Genomic DNA, 20455 nt, shown 5'->3' on the forward strand with positions numbered 1-20455 from the left:
GAAAATTTTTACATAACTTTTCTCTTTGTATTCTGCAGCCTAAATCTGTCATTGTTGGGCTAATTAAAGAAATGATTGCCAAGTTTCAAGAGGAACTTCCCCTCTATTCTCTACCATCATCTGATGAGGCACGGCAGGTAGACTTGCTAGCCTATATTGCAAAAATCACTGAAGGTTTGTATTTTTGTTAATGAGAGAGTTATGAATTTACAATTTCTCACTAATATCCTTTACTCTCTGCTACTGTATTTCTGTAAATAAATATATTCATGTATCTGTACATATCTCTGTTGAATCAAAAATTCCTGTACATCTATTACAGGGTGTTACCCTACAGTTCCAATAATTATAGTTTCTTAAAAGATTGCTTTTACACTGACAGATAAAATAATTCTGTGTTTTATTCAAAATCACTTGATATGACAATCCCAAATCTTTTTCATCATATGAACCGTTTTCATTATATTTTTGTGGCTTTTTGCCTCATTCAATAAATGATTGGATCAGAAAATTTATGATTCTCAATGTTTCTCATTGAGGATAAAGCAAAATATCCATGCTTATAAAATTCAGTGAGGCGTTAAACATTTTTGCATTATAGACCAGAGCAGTAAGAATCAGAATGTCATTCAGAATGATGGAAATTCTATTTTTCAGTCTTACATAATGTTTTGAATGTTTAGAAAGATACTTTCTTTTTAAAGGGGTAGTCTCTGTTTATTAGAATATTTACTGAGATTCCTATCTGTCTTGCATTTCACTTTTTCAGATATTTTCGAGTGCTTCTTATGGGCTAACACCATGTTTTCTGTCCAAGTTACTAAAAGTTGGTGTATTTTTTTAAGACCCTAAAAAAGATTTTTGATATTATTTCAAGAATTTCATGATAATCCACTTTTATTTCTAGGTGTCTCAGACATAAATTCAAAGAACTGGGTAAATCACGAGCATAAAACAGTCAATAAAATTACCGTGGTTGGAGGTGGAGAGCTGGGTATTGCCTGCACATTAGCAATCTCAGCAAAGGTATGTAAGCATGGTGGTTATAAATCCATCTGTCATATTGCTATACTTTTAGGCAGTTTATGCTTAACACAGGAAATAATGGCTTCATTTTGTCATGTGGAAAAACTTCATTTTGCCTTAAAATATATTTAGTAAGTTGGCAAAAAAAAAAAAAGTTGAAAGCTCTCATCAGGGATATTGCTTCTTAATTAGAACTTAGTCATGGAATAGGCTTTAAAAAAGAGATTTGAACAATGGGCTCATCATCCTATTCCAAGGGAAGCCTCAACGTGACATTCATCTGACTTAGTCACCAATTCCTTTGTGTTTTCTGAGTCATGCTACTTTAATTAAGCTCTTATTTAATATAATACTTAATTTTAGCTCTTTCTAAAATTAACAATTTTTTCCTTAAAAATTGCCTTTTCTTGTGTAATTACTCCACTTTCTCTTACGATCATAGTTTCTAAATTGTAGAATTTAGAATTCAAATTAGAATTCAAACTAGATTGTATACTAGTTTGAAATTTGTTTATTTTTCCCTCAGTCCTTTTTACTGGATCTTTTGTATATAAATTATTTTGAGAAAGGCTTAAATTCCCTTCCAGACAGGTTCAAAAGCCCTTCCAAGGTCTTGGTTTCAGGATAACAGCATGTCTGTGTCTTTTCAGGGATACAGTCCAGAGTGGAATAGCGGTCCCTCTCTGTTTATTTGGTAGCTGGTGTTTTGTTTTTTCTTTCTATTAAAATTTGATTATCAGGCACCTGGGTGTCTCAGTCGGTTAAGTGTCAGCCTTCGGGCTCAGGTCATGATCCAGGAGTCCTGGGATCGAGCCCCACATTGGACCCCCTGCTTAGTGGGGAGTCTACTTCTCCCTCTGCCCCTCACCCTGCTTGTGCTCTCTTTCTCTCTCTCTCTCTCAAATAAATTAAGTCTTTCAAAAATTTTGATTGTTTGTCATCTAGATTCTTCCCTTTTTATTTCAGACTCACGTGTGTCTTAGAGATAAATTGTACTTTAATAAATAATTAAATTGTATGCAGGGAGCTAGAAAATTTTAAATGCTGGCTGCGCAGAACACTATAGTCTAACTTTTTAAAAAAGATTTTATTTACATGAGAGAGAGAGAGAGGGCCTGAATGAGAGAGAGAGAGAGAGCAGGAGCAGGGGGAGGAGCAGAGGGGAAAGCAGACTCCCCACGGAACACGGAAGCCCGATGCAGGGCTCGATCCCAGAACCCGGGGATCATGACCTGATCCTAAGGCAGAGGCTTAACCAACTGAGCCACCCAGGCACCCCAACATACGCTAACTTTCGACTTCGTTTCCTTTCCTCCACTCTCCATGTAAATATATTAGTCCCACTTAATTTGTTTTCAGTTCCTTTGTTACTAAACAGAATGCTTCCATAAACATTGCTTTTAAAGTTGCTTATTTTCTCCTCTGAATTTTCGTTTAGTTGTACATAATCTCAAAAACGGTACTAGTGTGTGTTGGGATGCCTGGGTGGCTCTGTCAGTTGAACATCTGCCTTCAGCTCAGGTCATGATCTCAGGGTCCTGGGTTAGAGCCCCACATCAGGCTCCCTGCTCTGGATGGAGCCTGCTTCTCCCTCTCCCTCTGCCTGCCACTCCCTCTGCTTATACTCTCTCTCTCTCTTCCTCTAATAAATAAAGAAAATCTTTTTTTTTTTTAATGATTTTATTTATTGGGGCGCCTGGGTGGCTCAGTGGGTTAAAGCCTCTGCCTTCGGCTCAGGTCATGATCCCGTGGTCCTGGGATCGAGCCCCGCATCAGACTCTGTGCTAAGCGGTGAGCCCGCTTCCCTTCCCCTCTCTCTGCCTGCCTCTCTGTCTACTTGCAATCTCTGTCAAATAAATAAATAAAATCTTAAAAAAAAAAAAGATTTTATTTTATTTATTTATTTGACAGAGAGGGAGAGAGAGATCACAAGTAGGCAGAGAGGCAGGCAGTGAGAAAGGGGGAAGCAGGCTCCCTGTTGAGCAGATAGCCCGATGTGGGGCTCGATCCCAGGACCCTGAGACCATGACCTGAGCCAAAGGCAGAGGCTTAATCCACTGGGCCATCCAGGTGCCCAATAAAGAAAATCTTTAAAAACAAAACAAAAACAAAACAGGGCGCCTGGATGGCTCAGTTGTTAAGCATCTGCCTTCAGCTCAGGTCATGGGGATCGAGCCCCACATCGGGCTCCTTGCTCAGCAGGAAGTCTGCTTCTCTCTCTCCCATTCCCTTTCTTGTGTTTTCTCTCTCACTGTGTCTCTCTCTGCCAAATAAATAAATAAAACCTAAAAAAAAAAAAAAAACCCCACACACTAAAAAACAGCACTGGTCAATCAGAGGGTATGAATGGTCTTTATAGTACTTATTACATATTTATAGATAGTGCTTCAGGAAATCAGAACTAATCCATGCTGCTAGTAATAGTATGATCATCAGTCTGATTTTTTACATCCCTAACAGTACTGAGTTTTATCAATTTTGTTGGGTTTTGGTTAAGTACCACAAGGCCCCTTAAAGTCATGGAAGAGTCTCACTCTCAGTATTCTTTTGTCTGTAAATGTTCTAAATGGAAATTTTTCCATGTGTCTTGTGAACATTGATATTTTGATGCAAGATACAACCTATCAAGTATTATGATACAGTAGTAGTCATAATGGTGTCCATAGTAGTGGTGCAGGTAGCAGTAGGAATTAACCTTTGCTGAATGCTTACTAGGTGCTAGGCACTCAGTGAAAGACTAAATTTTACCAAACTTTACCTAACCCTGTATGTTAGGTGCTGTCGTTACTGGCATTTTACAAATGAAGAAATCAAGGCAGAGGGAGGTTATGCAACTCACCTAAAGTCACACTGTTAATAAATGGAGGCAGGATTTGAAGTGAGGCAGCCTGTTTACAGAGCCTGTATTCTAAATCTTACTGCTCAGTGTGTGGCTTTTAGACCAGAAGCACGAGCAATATCTGAGATCTTATTAGAATTGCGTTATCTAAGGCCCCACCCCAGACCTATGGAAGCAAACCTGCATTTTAACACAACCCGTGGTGTTCCATGTGCTGTCCTGATCTATTAAGTGGTGATCACTTAAACCTTGGGAGGTTTTGCTCTAAACTGCTATGTTATACTTCCACATTATTGCTGTTGTCCTTACAGACAGACATTTCTAGTCTTTTGAATTTCTTTATATGCATCATGTTACACATGTACTAATAAACTTGCAGATGATCTCTATAAGTGAGATAAGTGGATTAAAGGAATTACTGTGTTTTTAAATTCTGATAGAACTTGTCAAATTATCCCCCATATCATTTGTACCAGTTTATTGTCATACCCACAGTGTGTAAGAATACCCATTTTCCCACACTACTGCTGTTTAACTTTTGGATCTGTGTGTGTCTCATAAATAAAAATGGTAACTCATTGTTTTCTTTGCATTTTTCTTTGGAGCGTAGTTGACAATAATAAAATTAATAGGTAAAATTGCCAGCTCTGGGTCACATATTAATCCTCCTAACCCCATGAAGTAAGGCCAAGTTCAGTAACTTGCCCAGCATCACAGAGCTAATAAATAGTGTAGCTGGGTTGTTTTCTTTTGTACTTTCTGCCTGATGGTCTGGTAGACCTCTGGGTACTCTTGCCTCTGCACTCTAATATAGGAAAGATCCTCACACTGCTTAGCACTTTAGAAAAAGACCTTCCACAAAGGTAATTTGACTCGGAGGAGTTTCTGTGCCGCCATTTACTGTTAGCCTATCAGGGCACTTAGGGAGCCATCTACAGGCATGCGGAGTGTTTTCCGTGAGATCTCTGAGGAGGGTTCTCCATGATAATAGTATTTTATTTTAGATTTATGGCTATTATCTTCATTTTATTTTATTTTTATTTAAGGATCTATTTAGAGAGAGAGCACGAGCGAGAGATAGAGCGGTAGCAAGAGAGAACAGGAGCGAGAGAGAGAAAGAGCATAAACGGGGAGGCACAGGAGCAGAGGAGGAGGGAGAAGCAGGGTCTCTCCCAGGACCCTGGGATCATGACCTGGGCCGAAGGCAGACGCCACCCAGGTGCCCCATTATCCTTTTTTTAAAAGAGAAACTTGGCATTGGTATTGACAATGAGGCACTAAAACAGAGCAAAAATTACTCTTAAGTACTTTCAGAATGACATTATGACATATATACAGAATGACATATTATATATGACATTCATATAATGAAATTATGACATTAAATTGAAAACATAAACTCAAGAACAACAGCAAGTGTATTGAGTCCACCAACTCATCCTTATTACTCATTGTCCCATCAAAGGGAATCTGCAGTGTGCGACTTCTGAGTTAAGTCCTGCTAGGTCCCAATTTTCAGTCAAGTGTAAAGGATCACATTGCTCAAGTTCATGGTGGTTTCTTGCTTGCATGTCCTTTTATTGCTGTTGTGTTACTTTTCCTACATAAGTCCTGTGCATTCTCCTTTAGCTTCACTTCTGAATAAATTTAACCGAGAACTGGCTGTGTTTGCATAATGCTGTATGTTCTTCTTATTGTACTGTACAGGGCATTGCGGACAGACTGGTCCTCTTGGACCTCTCAGAAGAGACAAAAGGAGGAGTGATGGACCTTGACATCTTTAGCCTGCCTAATGTGGAGATCAGCAAAGGTCTGGTTATTCTGCTTAAAAGATGTTTGCCTCATTTGTTCTTGTATTTGAGTCCTAGAATTTTTTTTTAATGCACTTTTCTTTTAGATCAGTTTTAAGTGCACAGCAACATTGAGCAGATTTCCCATATATATCCCTTATCATTGCACATGTACAGTCTCCGCCATTGTCAACATTCCCCACCAGAGTGGCACAGTTATAACAATCACTGTTATCCAAAATCCATACTTTACATTCCAGTTTACTCTTGGTGTTGTACACCCTGTGGGTGTGGACAAATCTGTAATGACATGTATTTACCATTATAGTCTTTCACTACAGAAATCCTCTGTGCTCTTCCTTGAGTCATGGAATTTTAATGTTAGAAAGCACATTAAAGATCACCTAGCCCAAGTTCCTCATTTTACATATTGGGAAACTAAGATTAAAATAAATTAAGTGACTTAACCCAAAGTCATACAGAGATTGTAACTGATTACATTAACAAGAGTCAGATGAGCTGATTGGTCAGAAGGATTTAGTCTGTCTTTGACTTATACTGTAATATAAATTTGTTTTCTTTGATTGCTTCCATTCTCATAATATATTGGTTAAGAGCAATGGTTTTAGAGTTAGATAGGGGGTTGCATCCCAGCTCTGCCACGTTATAGCTCCAACATTTGTCAGGTTATATAACCTCTCAAAGTTTAGGGACGCCTGGGTGGCTCAGTCTGTTAAGCGATTGCCTTCAGCTCAAGGTCATGATCTCAGGTTCCTGGGATTAAGTCCCACATCTGGCTCCTTGCTCAGTGGGAGGCCTGCTTCTCCCTCTGCCTGCTCTGCCTGCTGCTCCCCCTGCTTGTGTTCTCTCGCTCTCTGACAAATAAATAAATAAAATCTTAAAAAAAAAAAACTCTAAAAAATTTAGTTTTATCATCTATAAAGTGGGAATAATACCTACCTCTTGGCATATGGCAGAGTGTTAAGATTTTTTACAAAAAAATGCCTATCTCTTTCACTAGAAATTTATTAAGATAAGTTTTAATAAGAACAAAAGGATTTCTTATCATTAATAAATAAAATTTTAAATGTTGGGAAAGTAGTTTTTTATCTCATCTTTTTCTTTTTTTTAAAGATTTTATTTATTTATTTGACAGAGAGAGAGATCTCAAGTAGGCAGAGAGGTAGGCAGAGAGAGAGGGGAGGAAGCAGGCTCCCTGTGGAGCAGAGAGCCCGATGCAGGGCTCAATCCCAGGACCCTGGGACCGTGACCTGAGCTGAAAGCAGAGGCTTTAACCCACTGAGCCACCCAGCCGCCCTTATCTCATCTTTTTAATTTAAAAATTTCCATATATTTTTATAATGTACATAATGTATTAGTATGAACATAAATATAAGTTGATACCATATTTGGGGATGTGGGCTTGAAAATATTTTATTACTAGAGATGCATGATCAAAAAAATTGGAAGACCAGGTTATAGCTGAAGTCAGGTTGTAATATGTTATAGTTGTTTGGCTTTCCTTACTTGGGTCCCCTGTACTCCTTGACCATATTGTCCCCGAAAAATTAAAATGGTGACACAAACTTAAATGTACAAAGAACAACAGTGGGTGAGAAAAATTGAAGTTATACCTGCAGGTTGTAAAAATTGGGTGTAATAGTTAAAGTAAGCCTCTGGATCCCTGTAGGATACAACAAGTTCATTTTTGTTGTCTGGAAAGAATACAGTATTTGCTTTAATGATCCTTTTGTAGGCCTCATACAGAGGATCCTTTAGAGAGCTGGATATTCTCTTGTGCCTATCATTTCCAAGTACTAAAATTCTTTAGGGACTTTTTAACTCTTCCAAATCACTTTAGGAGACTTTAGTATATGGACCCTAAAGGCTGTGAGGCCTTTTAGGATCTGAAGAAATTTCTGCCTGTGTAACTCATTAACCATCAATAACTATTGTTTCATATAATTGAAAGAATAAACCCTTGGAGTAGATATATAGTGTGTGGTGCTTGCCACCACGTGGGGAATGTTGAATGAGTCCACACCGTCTTGGGGCAACTTTCATGTCCCACTTGTTAATTTGGTTATATGTTCCTGCTAACACAGAATTTAATTACTACTCCATGAACAATTTTAAATACAATGTTAACGAATGTCTCATAAGTATATTCCATATTATGGAGAAGTGCATGAGTAATTTTGGGAAATTAGGGTCAATGGTGTTGGAAATTTGAGAAATGCTCCATCATGACAGGCATTGGTGACTGCGACTAACCATCCTAGAGTTATGCTTTGGCTCCACTTAGACTTTTTCAAAATAGTTATTAAAACATTTGGGGGGGTTGGGAGATGCCTGGGTGGCTCAGTTAAGCATCTGCCTTTGGCTCAGGTCATGCTCCCAAGGTCCTGGGATGGAGCTCCACATTGGCTCCCTGCTCAGCCTGGAGTCTGCTTCTCTCTCTGTCTCTCCTCCCTGCTTGTGTTCCCCCCCTCTCAAAAATAAATAAAATCTTAAAAATAAAAACATTTTGGGGAAGGTTATCCATATATACAGATGAGCATGCAAATATACACATATGCCCACAGTTATGCTTGTGTAAGTATAGACTAAATCTGGAGAAATACAAAGGAATTATTAAGAATAGTTGCTTAAGGGGCACCTGGGTGGCTCAGTCCGTTAAGCATCTGCCTTCAGCTCAGGTCATGATCCCAGGACCCTGGGATCAGGCTCCTGGCTCAGTGTGGAGCCTACTTCTCCCTCTCCCTCTGCCTGCCATTCCCCCCGTTTGTGCTCTCTCTTTCTCTCTCTGTCAAAAAAATAAATACAATCTTTAAAAAAAAAAAAAAGTTGCTTCAGGAGTCAGACTGGAGAAACTGGTTTTGCACTTATTTTTTGAAGTTAATATTTTTATTCCTTTATTTTTATTTTGTGCTAAAATACATTTATTTTGTGCACTTGGGTGGCTCAGTCAGTTAACTATCTGCCTTCGGCTCAGATCGTGATCCCAGGGTCACAGGGTCATGCTGCTTGTGCCCTCTCTCTCTCTCTCTCTCTCTCTGTGTCAAATAAATAAATAAATAAATAAAACCTTTAACCAAAAATAAATAAAATGAAGTGAAATTTTAAAAAATACATATAACGTAAAATTTACCAATAGTGACATTTAGGGCATTCACAGTGTTCTGCAGCCATCACCACTACCTAGTTCCAGAACATTTTGTCCCCCCAAAAGGAAACCATGTACACAATAAGTAATCACTCCCCATTTCCCCTCTCCCTGGCAACCACTAATCTGCCCTGTGGACTTGCCTATTCTAGATATGTCATATAAATGGAATCATACAATATGTGGCCTTTCATGTCTGGCTTCTTTCACTTAGCATCATGTTTTCAACATTCATCCATATTATAGCATGTGTCAGTACATCATTCTTTTTATGGCTGAGTAATATTTCATATTCCACATTTTATTCATCCATCAGTCGATGGACCTTTGGGGTGTATCTTTTTGCTATTGTGAATAGTGCTACTATGAACATTCATGTACAAGCTTTTGTTTGAAAAACTGTTTTTACTTCTTTTAGGTATATACTCAGAAGTAGAACTTCTTGCTTATATGGCAATTCTGTGTTGAAATTGTTGGTGAATTAATAGTGTGCTCTTGAATATCTTTTTTAACAGCATAGATAGATCTAAATAGCTCTACTTCTTTGAACAGCTTCATAATATTTTGTCATATGGATGTCTGTCTCCTATTGGAAGACATTTAGGTTGTTTTTGGGGTTTTTTCTGCTTACACATAATAGTGGAGAGAACATTGTTATACAAAAATTTTCGTGTACTTCTCTAATTGGCAAGATAAGGTAGAATTACTGGGTCAAAAATCGATGTTTTCAAAATTTATATTGGTAAGTTGTTCCCAAAGAAGTTGAACCAATTTGTACTCTCTCTAATAGTACATAAGTGTTCCTGTTTGCTCTCTCTTGATTACTTTCATTCTTTTTTTTTAATTACTTTTATTCTACATTAAGCTTAGCTAATGGGATCATTGTCCTATGACATTTTGATCATGGTTATTATGTTTATTATGTTATCATGTTTACTATTATGTTTATCTTTTATCCCTAAATAACAACAATAGCACTTGACATTTTTCTAAGGAATCAGTAATATATGCTAGGTACTTCACATACATTCACTCACTGTTCCTTTTCTTTTATAGATGGCTCAGAGAGGTTGTGGTTTAGGACATGCAGTTAGTTAGAGGCTAAACTAGGATTTCAAACATAAGTTTGTTACCAATTTTACATGATGCACTCTAGAAATAGTCTGTGCATATGCAGGCATAAACGTTTGTGTGTGGGAGTCTTTGCGTATGTGTGCATGGAGAAAAAAGTTTTCAATAGTTGTGAATTTGAAAATAGCATGTTGTTGACCTATGGAGCAAAGCAAAATATGCTCAATAGCCAGTGGTTCTTAAAACTTGAGTTGTGGATTAATCGCTTATACCATTTTTTCCTCTTTGGAGCAGAATCCTTAGTAAGCAAAACAGATACAATCAGAGCTACTGTGCTGGGAGAGGTAAAAGTGAAGAGCGTGGAGCTGTGCCCACCAGTCTTCTTTCCACTTATTCCCAGTCCTTCCACATGGCCGCTGAGTCACTTTCAAGGAACTCTGGGATTCCTAAACTTACAGTTTAAAAATCAGTGATGCTGTTGATTATAGGTTCATTTTGCCTATAGCATATTACTTACTCTTCCTAGGAAAGTTACACGTTACAGGAAAAAAACAAAGTCTCTGGGTCCTGTGCTTTATTTTCTTTATCTTTATTACTCTCTTTCTCCCCTGGGGATACACTCTACCTCTTAATCATCTTTCTAGAAGCAAACCTCAGCCCTTTGTATACTTCCGTGGATATAGGATGGATCTGGAGGCAAATATGCCTGAAAGCTCTCCACTTGTAGAAAAGAAAAAGAAAAACAAGAACGAGAACTTGATTAAAACCTAGACCTCGGGGTGCCTGGGTGGCTTAGTGGGTTAAAGCCTCTGCCTCCGGCTCAGGTCATGGTCTTAGGGTTCTGGGATCAAACCCCTCATCAGGCTCTCTGCTCAGCAGGGAACCTGCTTCCTCCTCTCTCTCTGCCTGCTTCTCTGACTACTTGTAATCTCTATCAAATAAATAAATAAAATCTTAAAAAAAAAAAACAACAACCTAGACCTTGAGCTCAGACTGTTTCTTTTTATTCATTAGATTTGTCTGCCTCTGCTCATTCCAAGGTGGTGATCTTCACAGTCAACTCTTTGGGTAGTTCTCAGTCCTACCTGGATGTGGTACAAAGCAATGTGGATATGTTCAGAGCCCTTGTCCCAGCTCTGGGACACTATAGTCAACATGGTGTCCTGCTCGTCGCATCTCAACCAGGTAAAAGGTTTTGTTTTAAATTCATCTGACAGCCCGATGCATCAACAGAATTGCCATTGCTGATAAAGGTCCTAAAACTAGATTATAAAGGAACAGCTAGGCTATCCAAATTGCTTTTATACTGAACAATACAGTATTTCCATCTCCTGTCAAGCAGCCACTTCTTACTGACTGGCATGAACTAGAAGGTTAAAACTTAAAATTTTTTATGTAATATCACTATCATTCTAGTCCAGGTTTTTAGCCGTGTCTCCCTCACTGCGAAAATGGTTGGATAACCAACAGAAAAATACAGTGGCTTATGTGAAAGATCCTTTGTTAATTCTAAAGTGTCGTAAGATATTAGTGAGCATGCCAGTGTGCGTTGTTAACTTTTCATGTATTGTAAATTGTTTTTAGAACTGTTTTCCTTAAAAAAAAATATTTTCAAATGATTAGGTGGTATTGGACTCAAATTGGTGAACAGAAACAGAGTTTCTTAATGTTCCCAGTCTAAGGGTATGCATTTTACATGTTTGCCTGTAGTAATTGATTGAGGGACACTGGTCTCTAATTCCTGACATCCTTTTGGCATGGCAGAAAAAAGGGGTTGTTTTTATTCGTAGTGTTGTACTGCGTAGTGGTGTATGTGATCCTTAATTTAAAGATAGAAATTTATCTAAAGCTATAAAAGAGAGCTTGATCAATGAGAAACAATGATTATTTTCTGGTTTTCCATCCCAGTTTGTATCTTTCTTACTTAACTAGGAAAATATCTATTTTCCACTTTAAATTTATGTTTAACAACAAAGTTATGTAAAATCACGCTGAAGCCTGGTTAATGTTTTTAATATACATTAAAAATACGGTCTGCCTCAAAGTGCATTTAGAACCTGGGAAGAATATATAGATGCTCTACTATACTTATTAACATAATAAGTATTTTGTTTATGAACTAGGCTAGAAGTATATTTTTTATAATCTTTATGTTTTCACCTTGTGTGCGATATTTAGTGGAAATCATGACATACGTGACTTGGAAACTGAGTGCATTTCCTATAAATCAAGTGATCGGGATTGGATGTAATCTGGACTCACAGAGATTACAGTATATTATTACAAATGTTTTGAAGGCACAGCCGTCAGGAAAACAAGTATGGGTTATCGGTGAACAGGGAGAAGACAAAGGTAAGAAGGACGCTTGTATTATCTATATTGCTAACCTAAGTCATCAGTGGCCGTGCTATTCAGACACATCTGGAGATTCCGGAGCAGCGGAGCTCACTTGGCTTCTGTTTCACAGTTCAGGGCCTTGTATGTAACAGGCTCGGTATTGTGAAGGGACTCTTCAAGTGTGGCATTCTCATTTATTTACTTTTCCATAAGTTTAACACTAGGCAAGAGCGCTTAGTTTTATATTTTTCTAATTGAATTTCAGAGTCCAGGATTAATTTGAAAGTTTAATTCTCTAGAGAGCCCCATTTAAATAAACCTTAACACATATACAGAACTCCTTCCTTTCCTCTTCCCACACTTCCACCTGCTTACCTTTCCTAAGTTCAGACCTTCTTCCTAGGGCCATACCTCCTGTCCCTTTCTCACCTTTTAAACAGAATTTTCACTCTTTGTGTATCCCTATGATCTTTTCCAGTAGCCCACTTGCTCTCTTCCTACCACAAAAAGCATTGAGTTCCCCAGACTGGAAAGCCCCTTTTCCTATCCAAAAAGAATACTTCCCTATCCAACTTGAGTATCTCTTCCTTTCTTCCTTTACTGTTTCCCTCATGTTTTGAAGTCAAGTTAGTCAGGGGACAGAAGTGCTGTTTGTCCTCATTTTGTATGTAAGTGCCTACTCTTTCCTCACTACTGCCAAAGATGTTAGTATGATCTAAAGGAGGCATGGGGCACCTGGGCCACTCCATCAGTTAAACATCCAGCTCTTGGTTTCGGCTCAGGGGTGATCTTAGGGTCATGAGATCGAGCCCCAGGCTCCCTGCTTAGTGGGGAATCTGCCTGAGATTCTCTCTCTCCCTTTCCTTCTTCCCCCACCCCTGCCACGCTCACTTGCTCTTTCTCAAAATAAGTAAATAAATCTTTTTAAAAATAAGAGAGGCATAGAGCATGGTCTCTTCCTTCATCATGCTTAAAAGTTATTTTAGAATAGGAATAAGAATATTTACATGATACTTTAGCTAACAGTGAAAATATAAGAAACTATTTGATTAAGTGCCAGAATGAGTATTATAGACTTAAAGTACTTAGCTTCTAAGTGAGCATTTAACATGAGTTGAAATGACTGGAGAAAATTCTGTATAGGCATCATTGAACTAGATGTTGGAAGAATGAATAGGATTTGAATAGAGAGCAGAGTGGTAAAGATACTCTAGGAATGGGAAATCAGAAGCGGGTAAAGGCACATATTAACAGTGGTTGTATCTGGGGTAAAGGAAACTTTTAAAAATGTGTATTTGTCACTATTTTCTAATTTTGTAATTATGGATATTTAGTATTTGTATAATTTTAAAGAAATTTTTAATAAAATATAGCAGTATTTAAATCTGTGTAAATTAGTATTGGCTACCTAGATAATTCAGTGCTAGAGTCAGACTGTTGAAGAAACCTTTACAAAACCTGATTTTGTGATTGAGCAGGATGACTTTTCAGGCTCAGAATGCTCCTTGACACAAGACACTGATCAACAGGACCCTGGAAATGGGTGGCAAAGAACTTAGAGCAGATGTATTAGAGTAATGCATGCCTAGGGTTGCAAACACACCTGAGACCCCATATTTTACTCACTAGTACTATTTGAGTTCTGGTCCATGTTGATCTCCTGCTTCTCTGATTTCTTGCAGCTCTTGCAATTAGTGTGCTATTTCCCCTCTTATCTACCCTGTAAATGATACCAAATTAATAATGATGTTAGCCAGACCTTTACTGTGTGCTTTCCTGTGTAAACCCAGTCTTCCTAAATCGTATTCCTCTTTTCAAAAGCCTTCACTGACTTCCTCTAATGAAAATATTAAGTTCTTTTGCTTGGCATTCAAGAAATCCCAAAATACATCCCTAATCTTCCTTCCTCATTATGATTAAGGAGGTAGTAATATTATTTGAGAGCTGGAAGGGACCCAAGGGATCAATTACATTTTGTTGTAGGGAGCCAGCAATGGATAAAGAGATGGTAAGAGTGATCTGCACAAGAATCTATAGTTTTTAGGGTCAAAGAAGGACTAAAACCCAGATCTTGTGCCCCCACAGTTTTGCTTCAGCCACAGGGAACTTTGTTCTTCTTCCTCTCTCTCCACATACTCGAATCTCATCCTTTGAGGTCAAGGTCAAACCCTCACTTACATTGTGAAGCTTTTCCTGATCACATCACTCCTCAGTGATTCCTTCACCCTTTTGAGCTAAACGCTATTGTTAACTGTATGGTAATTATCCATATAACCAGGAAACATGATCCTTATTCTTTGTTAAGCTGCTATTTATTTATTTGAATATTTAGTGTGTTTACCTTCTCTTTATTGAAAGTGTAAATTATTAAGCTGTTCTCTTTTAGTTGAAAAAGTCATACATTCATATTGCAAAAAATTAAACAGTACAAAAAGGTATATGCAGTAAAAAATAAGTCTCCCTTCTATGCCAGATTCCCAGTTTTTCCTCCCTAGATTCTGTCACAGTTAACAGGCTCTTGTGTGATCTTCTGGCAATGTTCTGTGGGTAGATAAGCACATATATGAAATATTTCCTAGGTAGTCGGTATATACATCATTGACATTTTACTTACTGATACGACGGGGAAATAATTGCATAGTAACATATATAGATTTCACTCATCCTTTTAAACTACTGAATATATCAAAATTTATTTAACCAGCCCCAACAGTAAGTTACAGTTCTTGAATGAATAAAAACATTTCACAATATGGTCGTATTAATTGTTAGGTCCCCCAGTAATGGGTCCGTGATTAAAGGAGCAAGACTGATACAAAGCGAAGGTCAAGCAAAGCTTTATTTCACGCCAAGCATCAAGAATCAAACTGAACGTTTGGGGCCGCGCCTCTTACAGAGAGGGTGATCTCTCTCTGCTTCACAGACTAGCTTTTAAGGGCAAAGGCCATGTGGTTGGGCCTGGCCACGCACAGGTGGCCTATGAAATTGTAACATACAGAAAAAGCTGCACAGTCATGTTAGGTCACACATAAGTGACCAATTGAACTACAATTTACCCTAGTAGATGTTTGAACCCCCTATCACCTTGATCAGAATTGGCGCCCAAAAGGTGCCCAAAGGGCAGGGTCTGTTCTCCTTGGTAACTAGGGAGACAGTATGCGCCCCCCCCACCCCTATCGGATGTCTCCACCTGGCCTGACCCACCCTTGTATTTGGGCTTTGTTACCTGGGACTGGTTTCCGGACTTGTTTTTAAGTAAGTCCCCTGGGGGAAGGAGGGCAGGGACAATTTAAGTTTTAAACAACAAAGTTATTGGTTTTTTTTTTTTTTTTTAATTTTATTTATTTGTTTGACAGACAGATTACAAGTAGGCAGAGAGGCAGGCAGAGAGAGAGAGAGGAGGAAGCAGGCTCCCTGCAGGGAGCCTGATGCGGGGCTGGATCCCAGGACCCCGGGACCATGACCTGAGCCGAAGGTAGAGGCTTTAACCCACTGAGCCACCCAGGTGCCCCAACAAAGTTATTGTTTAACCGGATGGAAGCGCTCTGGCTAAATAGGTCCTTACATAAATATCTCAAATTGTAGAGAGAAAATAAAGGATAGTGAAATTGATAAACCAGCGTCCAGCACTGTGCTGACTGCCGATGGAGGTATGTACATGTGTGAGAACCCAACCATGTCTCTAGGAAGCTTAGCTCTAACACCGGAAATGACTGTAATGGGAAGGCAACATTGACTTGCTAAGAGAGAGGGCCACGGAAGTAGGATAAAATCACGATGGAAGGATATGATAATTCTGTCTTGAGCTCTCACATGGGAACTAGAAATAGAGGGATGTAGGTAGATGTGAACTGGGGTCACTTAAATGTAGTATTATGTACTATCTGACCTACATAAAAGAATACATATAATGTATAACAGATGTTTTGAAGCATAATAGAACAAACATTCATGAGTCTACAGTCAGTTAAGAGCATTACCGATAGCACTGAAACTACTGATGCTCTCCCCAACCCACCTCACTGTGTCCCATCTAGACCCCACCATCAGATCGCTTTTTATCCTGTCTAGTACTTTGTTTCAGAGATAGTTATATTCACAATAGGTATAACTTACCTTGGCCCTGAAGCCAGAAATGGACAGAGGCTCCCTCTGCTGGTTACATCCATAAATATCAACTGGTTATATTTTTGCCTAAGTGCCGTCAGTGCAGTAATAGCAATTATAATAACTTTTCATTGAGAGCGTACTGTGTGTTTTAAATGGGTTGTATATCTCATTTAAAATGTGTAAACACCCTCTGAAGGAGATGGTGGTTTTCCAAATTGACAGATGAGGAAGCTTAAGACTCTATGAGGTTAAGTGATTTGCCCAAGATTACATACCTAGGAAGATTTGAATCCTGCTCTGACTCCAGAGCTGTGCTTTCTCTTACTTTGACTTAATGAGACAGTTCATCGAAACCATTTGGTACAGTGTCTAACACAGCTTTAACATCCAGTAAATAGTAGTTTCTATTACAGCAATCAGCAAGGCAGCGATGAATAGAAAATTAGCGAAAGGACGTGTAAAACTACACTTTGACGTAAAGCAACGTTAGGATTTGGAAACTGTACTAAGAATAGCAGGTGTGCAGATAAAATTAATTCTCGTCAAGTATTTCAGAGACAAATGACAGCTACAGCCTGGGGGAGGAATAGTGACGTACAAGACCCTTTAGGATTAGTTTCCTGCTTCCCTCCCCTCCCCAGCTTCCTCTTCTGCTCTCCTGCCAGGCATTCTGTGCTAGTCATATGGTCAGCTTGCAGCTTCCTGAATGATTCATGCACTCTCAGGCCTCCTTGCTTTTGCACCTGATTCTTCCTTTCCCTGAACGTTCATTCACTTGGCTAACTCCTGCTTACCCTTCAAGACTGGGCTTGAGTACCATGTCTCCCAGAAAGCCTTTCCTAATTCTCCAGGTCAAGGAAATTCATGCCTCTAACATAACCATTATCACACTGTGTTAGAGTTGCATATTTACCTGTGTGTTTACCCCCACCAAACTGCAAGCTCCTTGACTTTGGATTGGCCTCAGTAAATGTGTTTTGAAATGATGCTGATACTATCTTGTGAGCAAAGGTCATTCATATTATGCCCCCACCCAATTAGATAGCAGAACATATGCTTTGGAGCTTCTATTTTCAGCTCTGATATTAATATCATATGTAAACTGCAGGTAACTCCGTCAAACCATGGTTTAGAAATCTAATGGTTGGATGTCAGAACAGACTGTTATGTCATCTGTACTGGGCATCAGTCTTACACAGGGAAGGTGTATACTATGGAAAAGAGTTTCCCCATGGTCACCGTTCATTAAAATTTGGGGCCCAAGGATTGCTGTCCTGAGGATTGGGGCCAAAAAGATTAGGATTGATTAGTTACAGTATTTGAAAGGACTCCCTAAAATAGGTTGGACATATGTTTAGGAATTTTGAAGGGCTGGGCAGTAAATGAACAGAAAAAATAATAAGTCCATCTATACCTAATTGAAAATTCTAATGACTTTCTCACAAGAAAAGTTGAACATAGTGAAGCTTTCTCCCTCTCGCCATTCTTTCCCCATGGCTCTTGGAAGTCAGGACTCAGAGAAGAAAGAATGAATGTGATACACACACACACACACACACACACACACACAATAATTTAATATGTAATTTAAATAATTTAATATATAATACAATATATAATGATATAACTTAATATATAATTTAAAATAATTTAATGATTTAATAATTTAATAATTTCATATTTTTTGTGCCCTTTCTGAGTCTTCTCATTCCTCCCTTGCCCCTTTTTATTCACTCTTCCAAGATCAATAAATGCTGTATTTCATTTAGCAGACATTTCCCCCAATTTTCTATCGTGAATTTACCAGTAATGTACAGAAATTTTTTTTAAAGATTTTATTTATTCATGTGAGAGAAAGAAGAGAGAGAGCACAAGCAGGGGAGAGGCAGAAGAAGAGGGAGAAGCAAACTCCTTGCCAAGCTCAGAGCTTGACATAGAGCTCGATCCCAGGATCTGAAGATCATGACCTGAGGCAAAGACAGATGCCCAACCATCTGAGCCGCCCAAGGTCCCCCAATGTACAGAAATTTTTTAGAAAAAATTCATATATAACCATTCTGTCCATGTAAAATATTTTTTAATCTCTTAATCTGTCCACATATATTTGTATTGCTCATATAACATTTTTTTTTATTTGAGATCCAAGCTTTTAAAGATTTATTTATTTGAGAGAGAGAGAGAAAGAGCGTGCCAGTGGGGGGAAGGGCAGAGAGAGAGGGAGAAGAGAAATGTAGAGGTGCCTGTGTGACTTAGTTAAGTGACCAACCCTTGATTTTGGCTCAGGTCATGATCTCAGGGTCATGGCTCCGGATTCAGCAGGGAATCTGCTTGAAATTGTCTTCCTCCCTCTCCCTCTGTGCCTGCCCCCGTGCACTCTCACTCGCTCACTCGCACACTTGCTCTCTCTCTTGCTAATAAATAAATCTTTTTTAAAAGACTTATACCTTAAAAACGGTCTTATATATCCAAATGTATTTTTGTTTTGCCTACCCTAATACACATCTGTATTAAGAATGTCTTCACGCAGATGAGAAATAGATGAACATTAGAAGGGTTTCAAAATGTTTCTGGCAATTTCTATTTAATATTAAATTTGATGTAAATACCCAGTTCACACATACAGCTTTGAATTTTTGATTTTTTGATTTTTTTTTTTTTTTTTTTTTTTGGTAAATGATGTAATGGGACAAAATGGTAACCCAAAAGATCCTCTTAGCAAACAGGACTCTGCCTCTCTAACAGCTGTGCAAATCTAGCCAAAATAGGTGACCAAATTATACCTCACCTGATGAAAGAACGTAATCTCAGCAAATGCCAAGTGTTTGCTGCTGAGGAAGGAAAGCTTTCTACATGGACAGCAAGACGGCCCTTGAAGAACTAGTGTTGATGAGAGAGCACAGGGGAGGCTGCAGATAGGCTCTGGGGATCATGTTTTTGGGGTGAGTGTAGCTCCCAGGCAGTTGGCACAGCACACCCAATGCCATTAGTGGAAAGCTGTTTCTAAAAAGGGGAGAAAGTGTTTAAAGTTTCATACAGATACCCTTGACTGCAAGTGATCATTTATCACATGCTAATCCTAAGGAAGTTGTTGGCAACATATAATTAATTTTTCCTTTAATTTTTAGTGCCCATATGGGGTGGCCAAGAAGAAGTAATGAGTCCTAACTCTTGGGTGCAGTTGTCCAACAGGTAACACTGAGTGTCGATTTGCATGTACCCAGTTGAAAATCATGTACTTCGTGGTACCATAGCAACTGTTTACACAGCACGCCCTTACCAGGCTTCTGCAAACAAAACTAGCTAGTATGGACAAGACCAGAGTACAAGAGGTCAGTTCTAGTCTTTGATTTCTTATCTGAAAGAAGATCTAGGAGCGCCTTGCAAACTTTATTTCAGATACGCAGTGGATGCGTAAAGGGGAGAACAGGTTTCTTATTTGTAGTTCTTGACTTCCTGCTCTGAGAGGTCAACATCTGAGGATATAGAGAATTTTCTAAATGTAGAGGGAATTTATCCATATCACTTAAAATTAATACAGGGGCGCCTGGGGGACTCAGTTGGTTGAATGTCTGACCCTTGGTTTCGGCTCAGGTCGTGATCTCAGGGTCATGAGATTGAGCCCCATGTTGGGCTCCCTGCTGGAGATCTCTCTCTTCCTCTCCCTCTGCCCCTGCCCCACATGCATACTGTATCTCTAAAATAAATAAATACATCTTAAAAAATAATAATGTACTTATTGATCATGCATAAATACATTTGGAAACTAATATAATATGAATGGATAAGCTATATAAGTTCAGGCAAAAATAAAGTATAATGCACAGATCCTGTGTCTGTTGCCTTTGGTCACACACCTTCTAAGGCCCATACCCTACAGTTTGTACTCCGTGCACTGTGTGTTTTCAAGCCATCTGTTGTCTCACCATCACATGATAACATATGTTTCTGAGGCGCCTGGGTGGCTCAGTGGTTAAAGCCTCTGCCTTCGGCTCGGGTCATGATCTCAGGGTCCTGGGATCGAGTCCCGCATCGGGCTCTCTGCTCAGCGGGGAGCCTGCCTCCTCCTCCTGTCTCTCTCTGCCTGCCTGTCTGCCTACTTGTGATCTGTCAAATAAA

General features: G+C 38.9%; 1 protein-coding gene across 5 annotated transcripts in view; it reads left to right on the forward strand.

Annotated features, from left to right (window-relative positions):
* The window catches only part of LOC111150136 (UEV and lactate/malate dehyrogenase domains), a 49825-nt gene that overhangs the window by 23151 nt on the left and 6219 nt on the right, over positions 1-20455 (forward strand). For 3 of the 5 annotated variants that reach the window (XM_022507513.1, XM_022507514.1, XM_022507515.1), the window contains 6 exons: positions 39-174; positions 908-1026; positions 5573-5675; positions 10907-11077; positions 12071-12244; positions 19465-19528. In XM_022507513.1, the coding sequence (XP_022363221.1) occupies positions 39-174; positions 908-1026; positions 5573-5675; positions 10907-11077; positions 12071-12244; positions 19465-19528 (767 nt within the window). The remainder of the gene's footprint in view (positions 1-38; positions 175-907; positions 1027-5572; positions 5676-10906; positions 11078-12070; positions 12245-19464; positions 19529-20455) is intronic. The other 2 variants (XR_002640790.1, XR_002640789.1) reach the window with 2 other exon arrangements.

Source organism: Enhydra lutris, unplaced genomic scaffold (genome assembly GCF_002288905.1).
Source record: "Enhydra lutris kenyoni isolate GAN:26980312 unplaced genomic scaffold, ASM228890v2 scaffoldscaffold22, whole genome shotgun sequence".
Classification (NCBI taxonomy): Eukaryota; Metazoa; Chordata; class Mammalia; order Carnivora; family Mustelidae; genus Enhydra; species Enhydra lutris.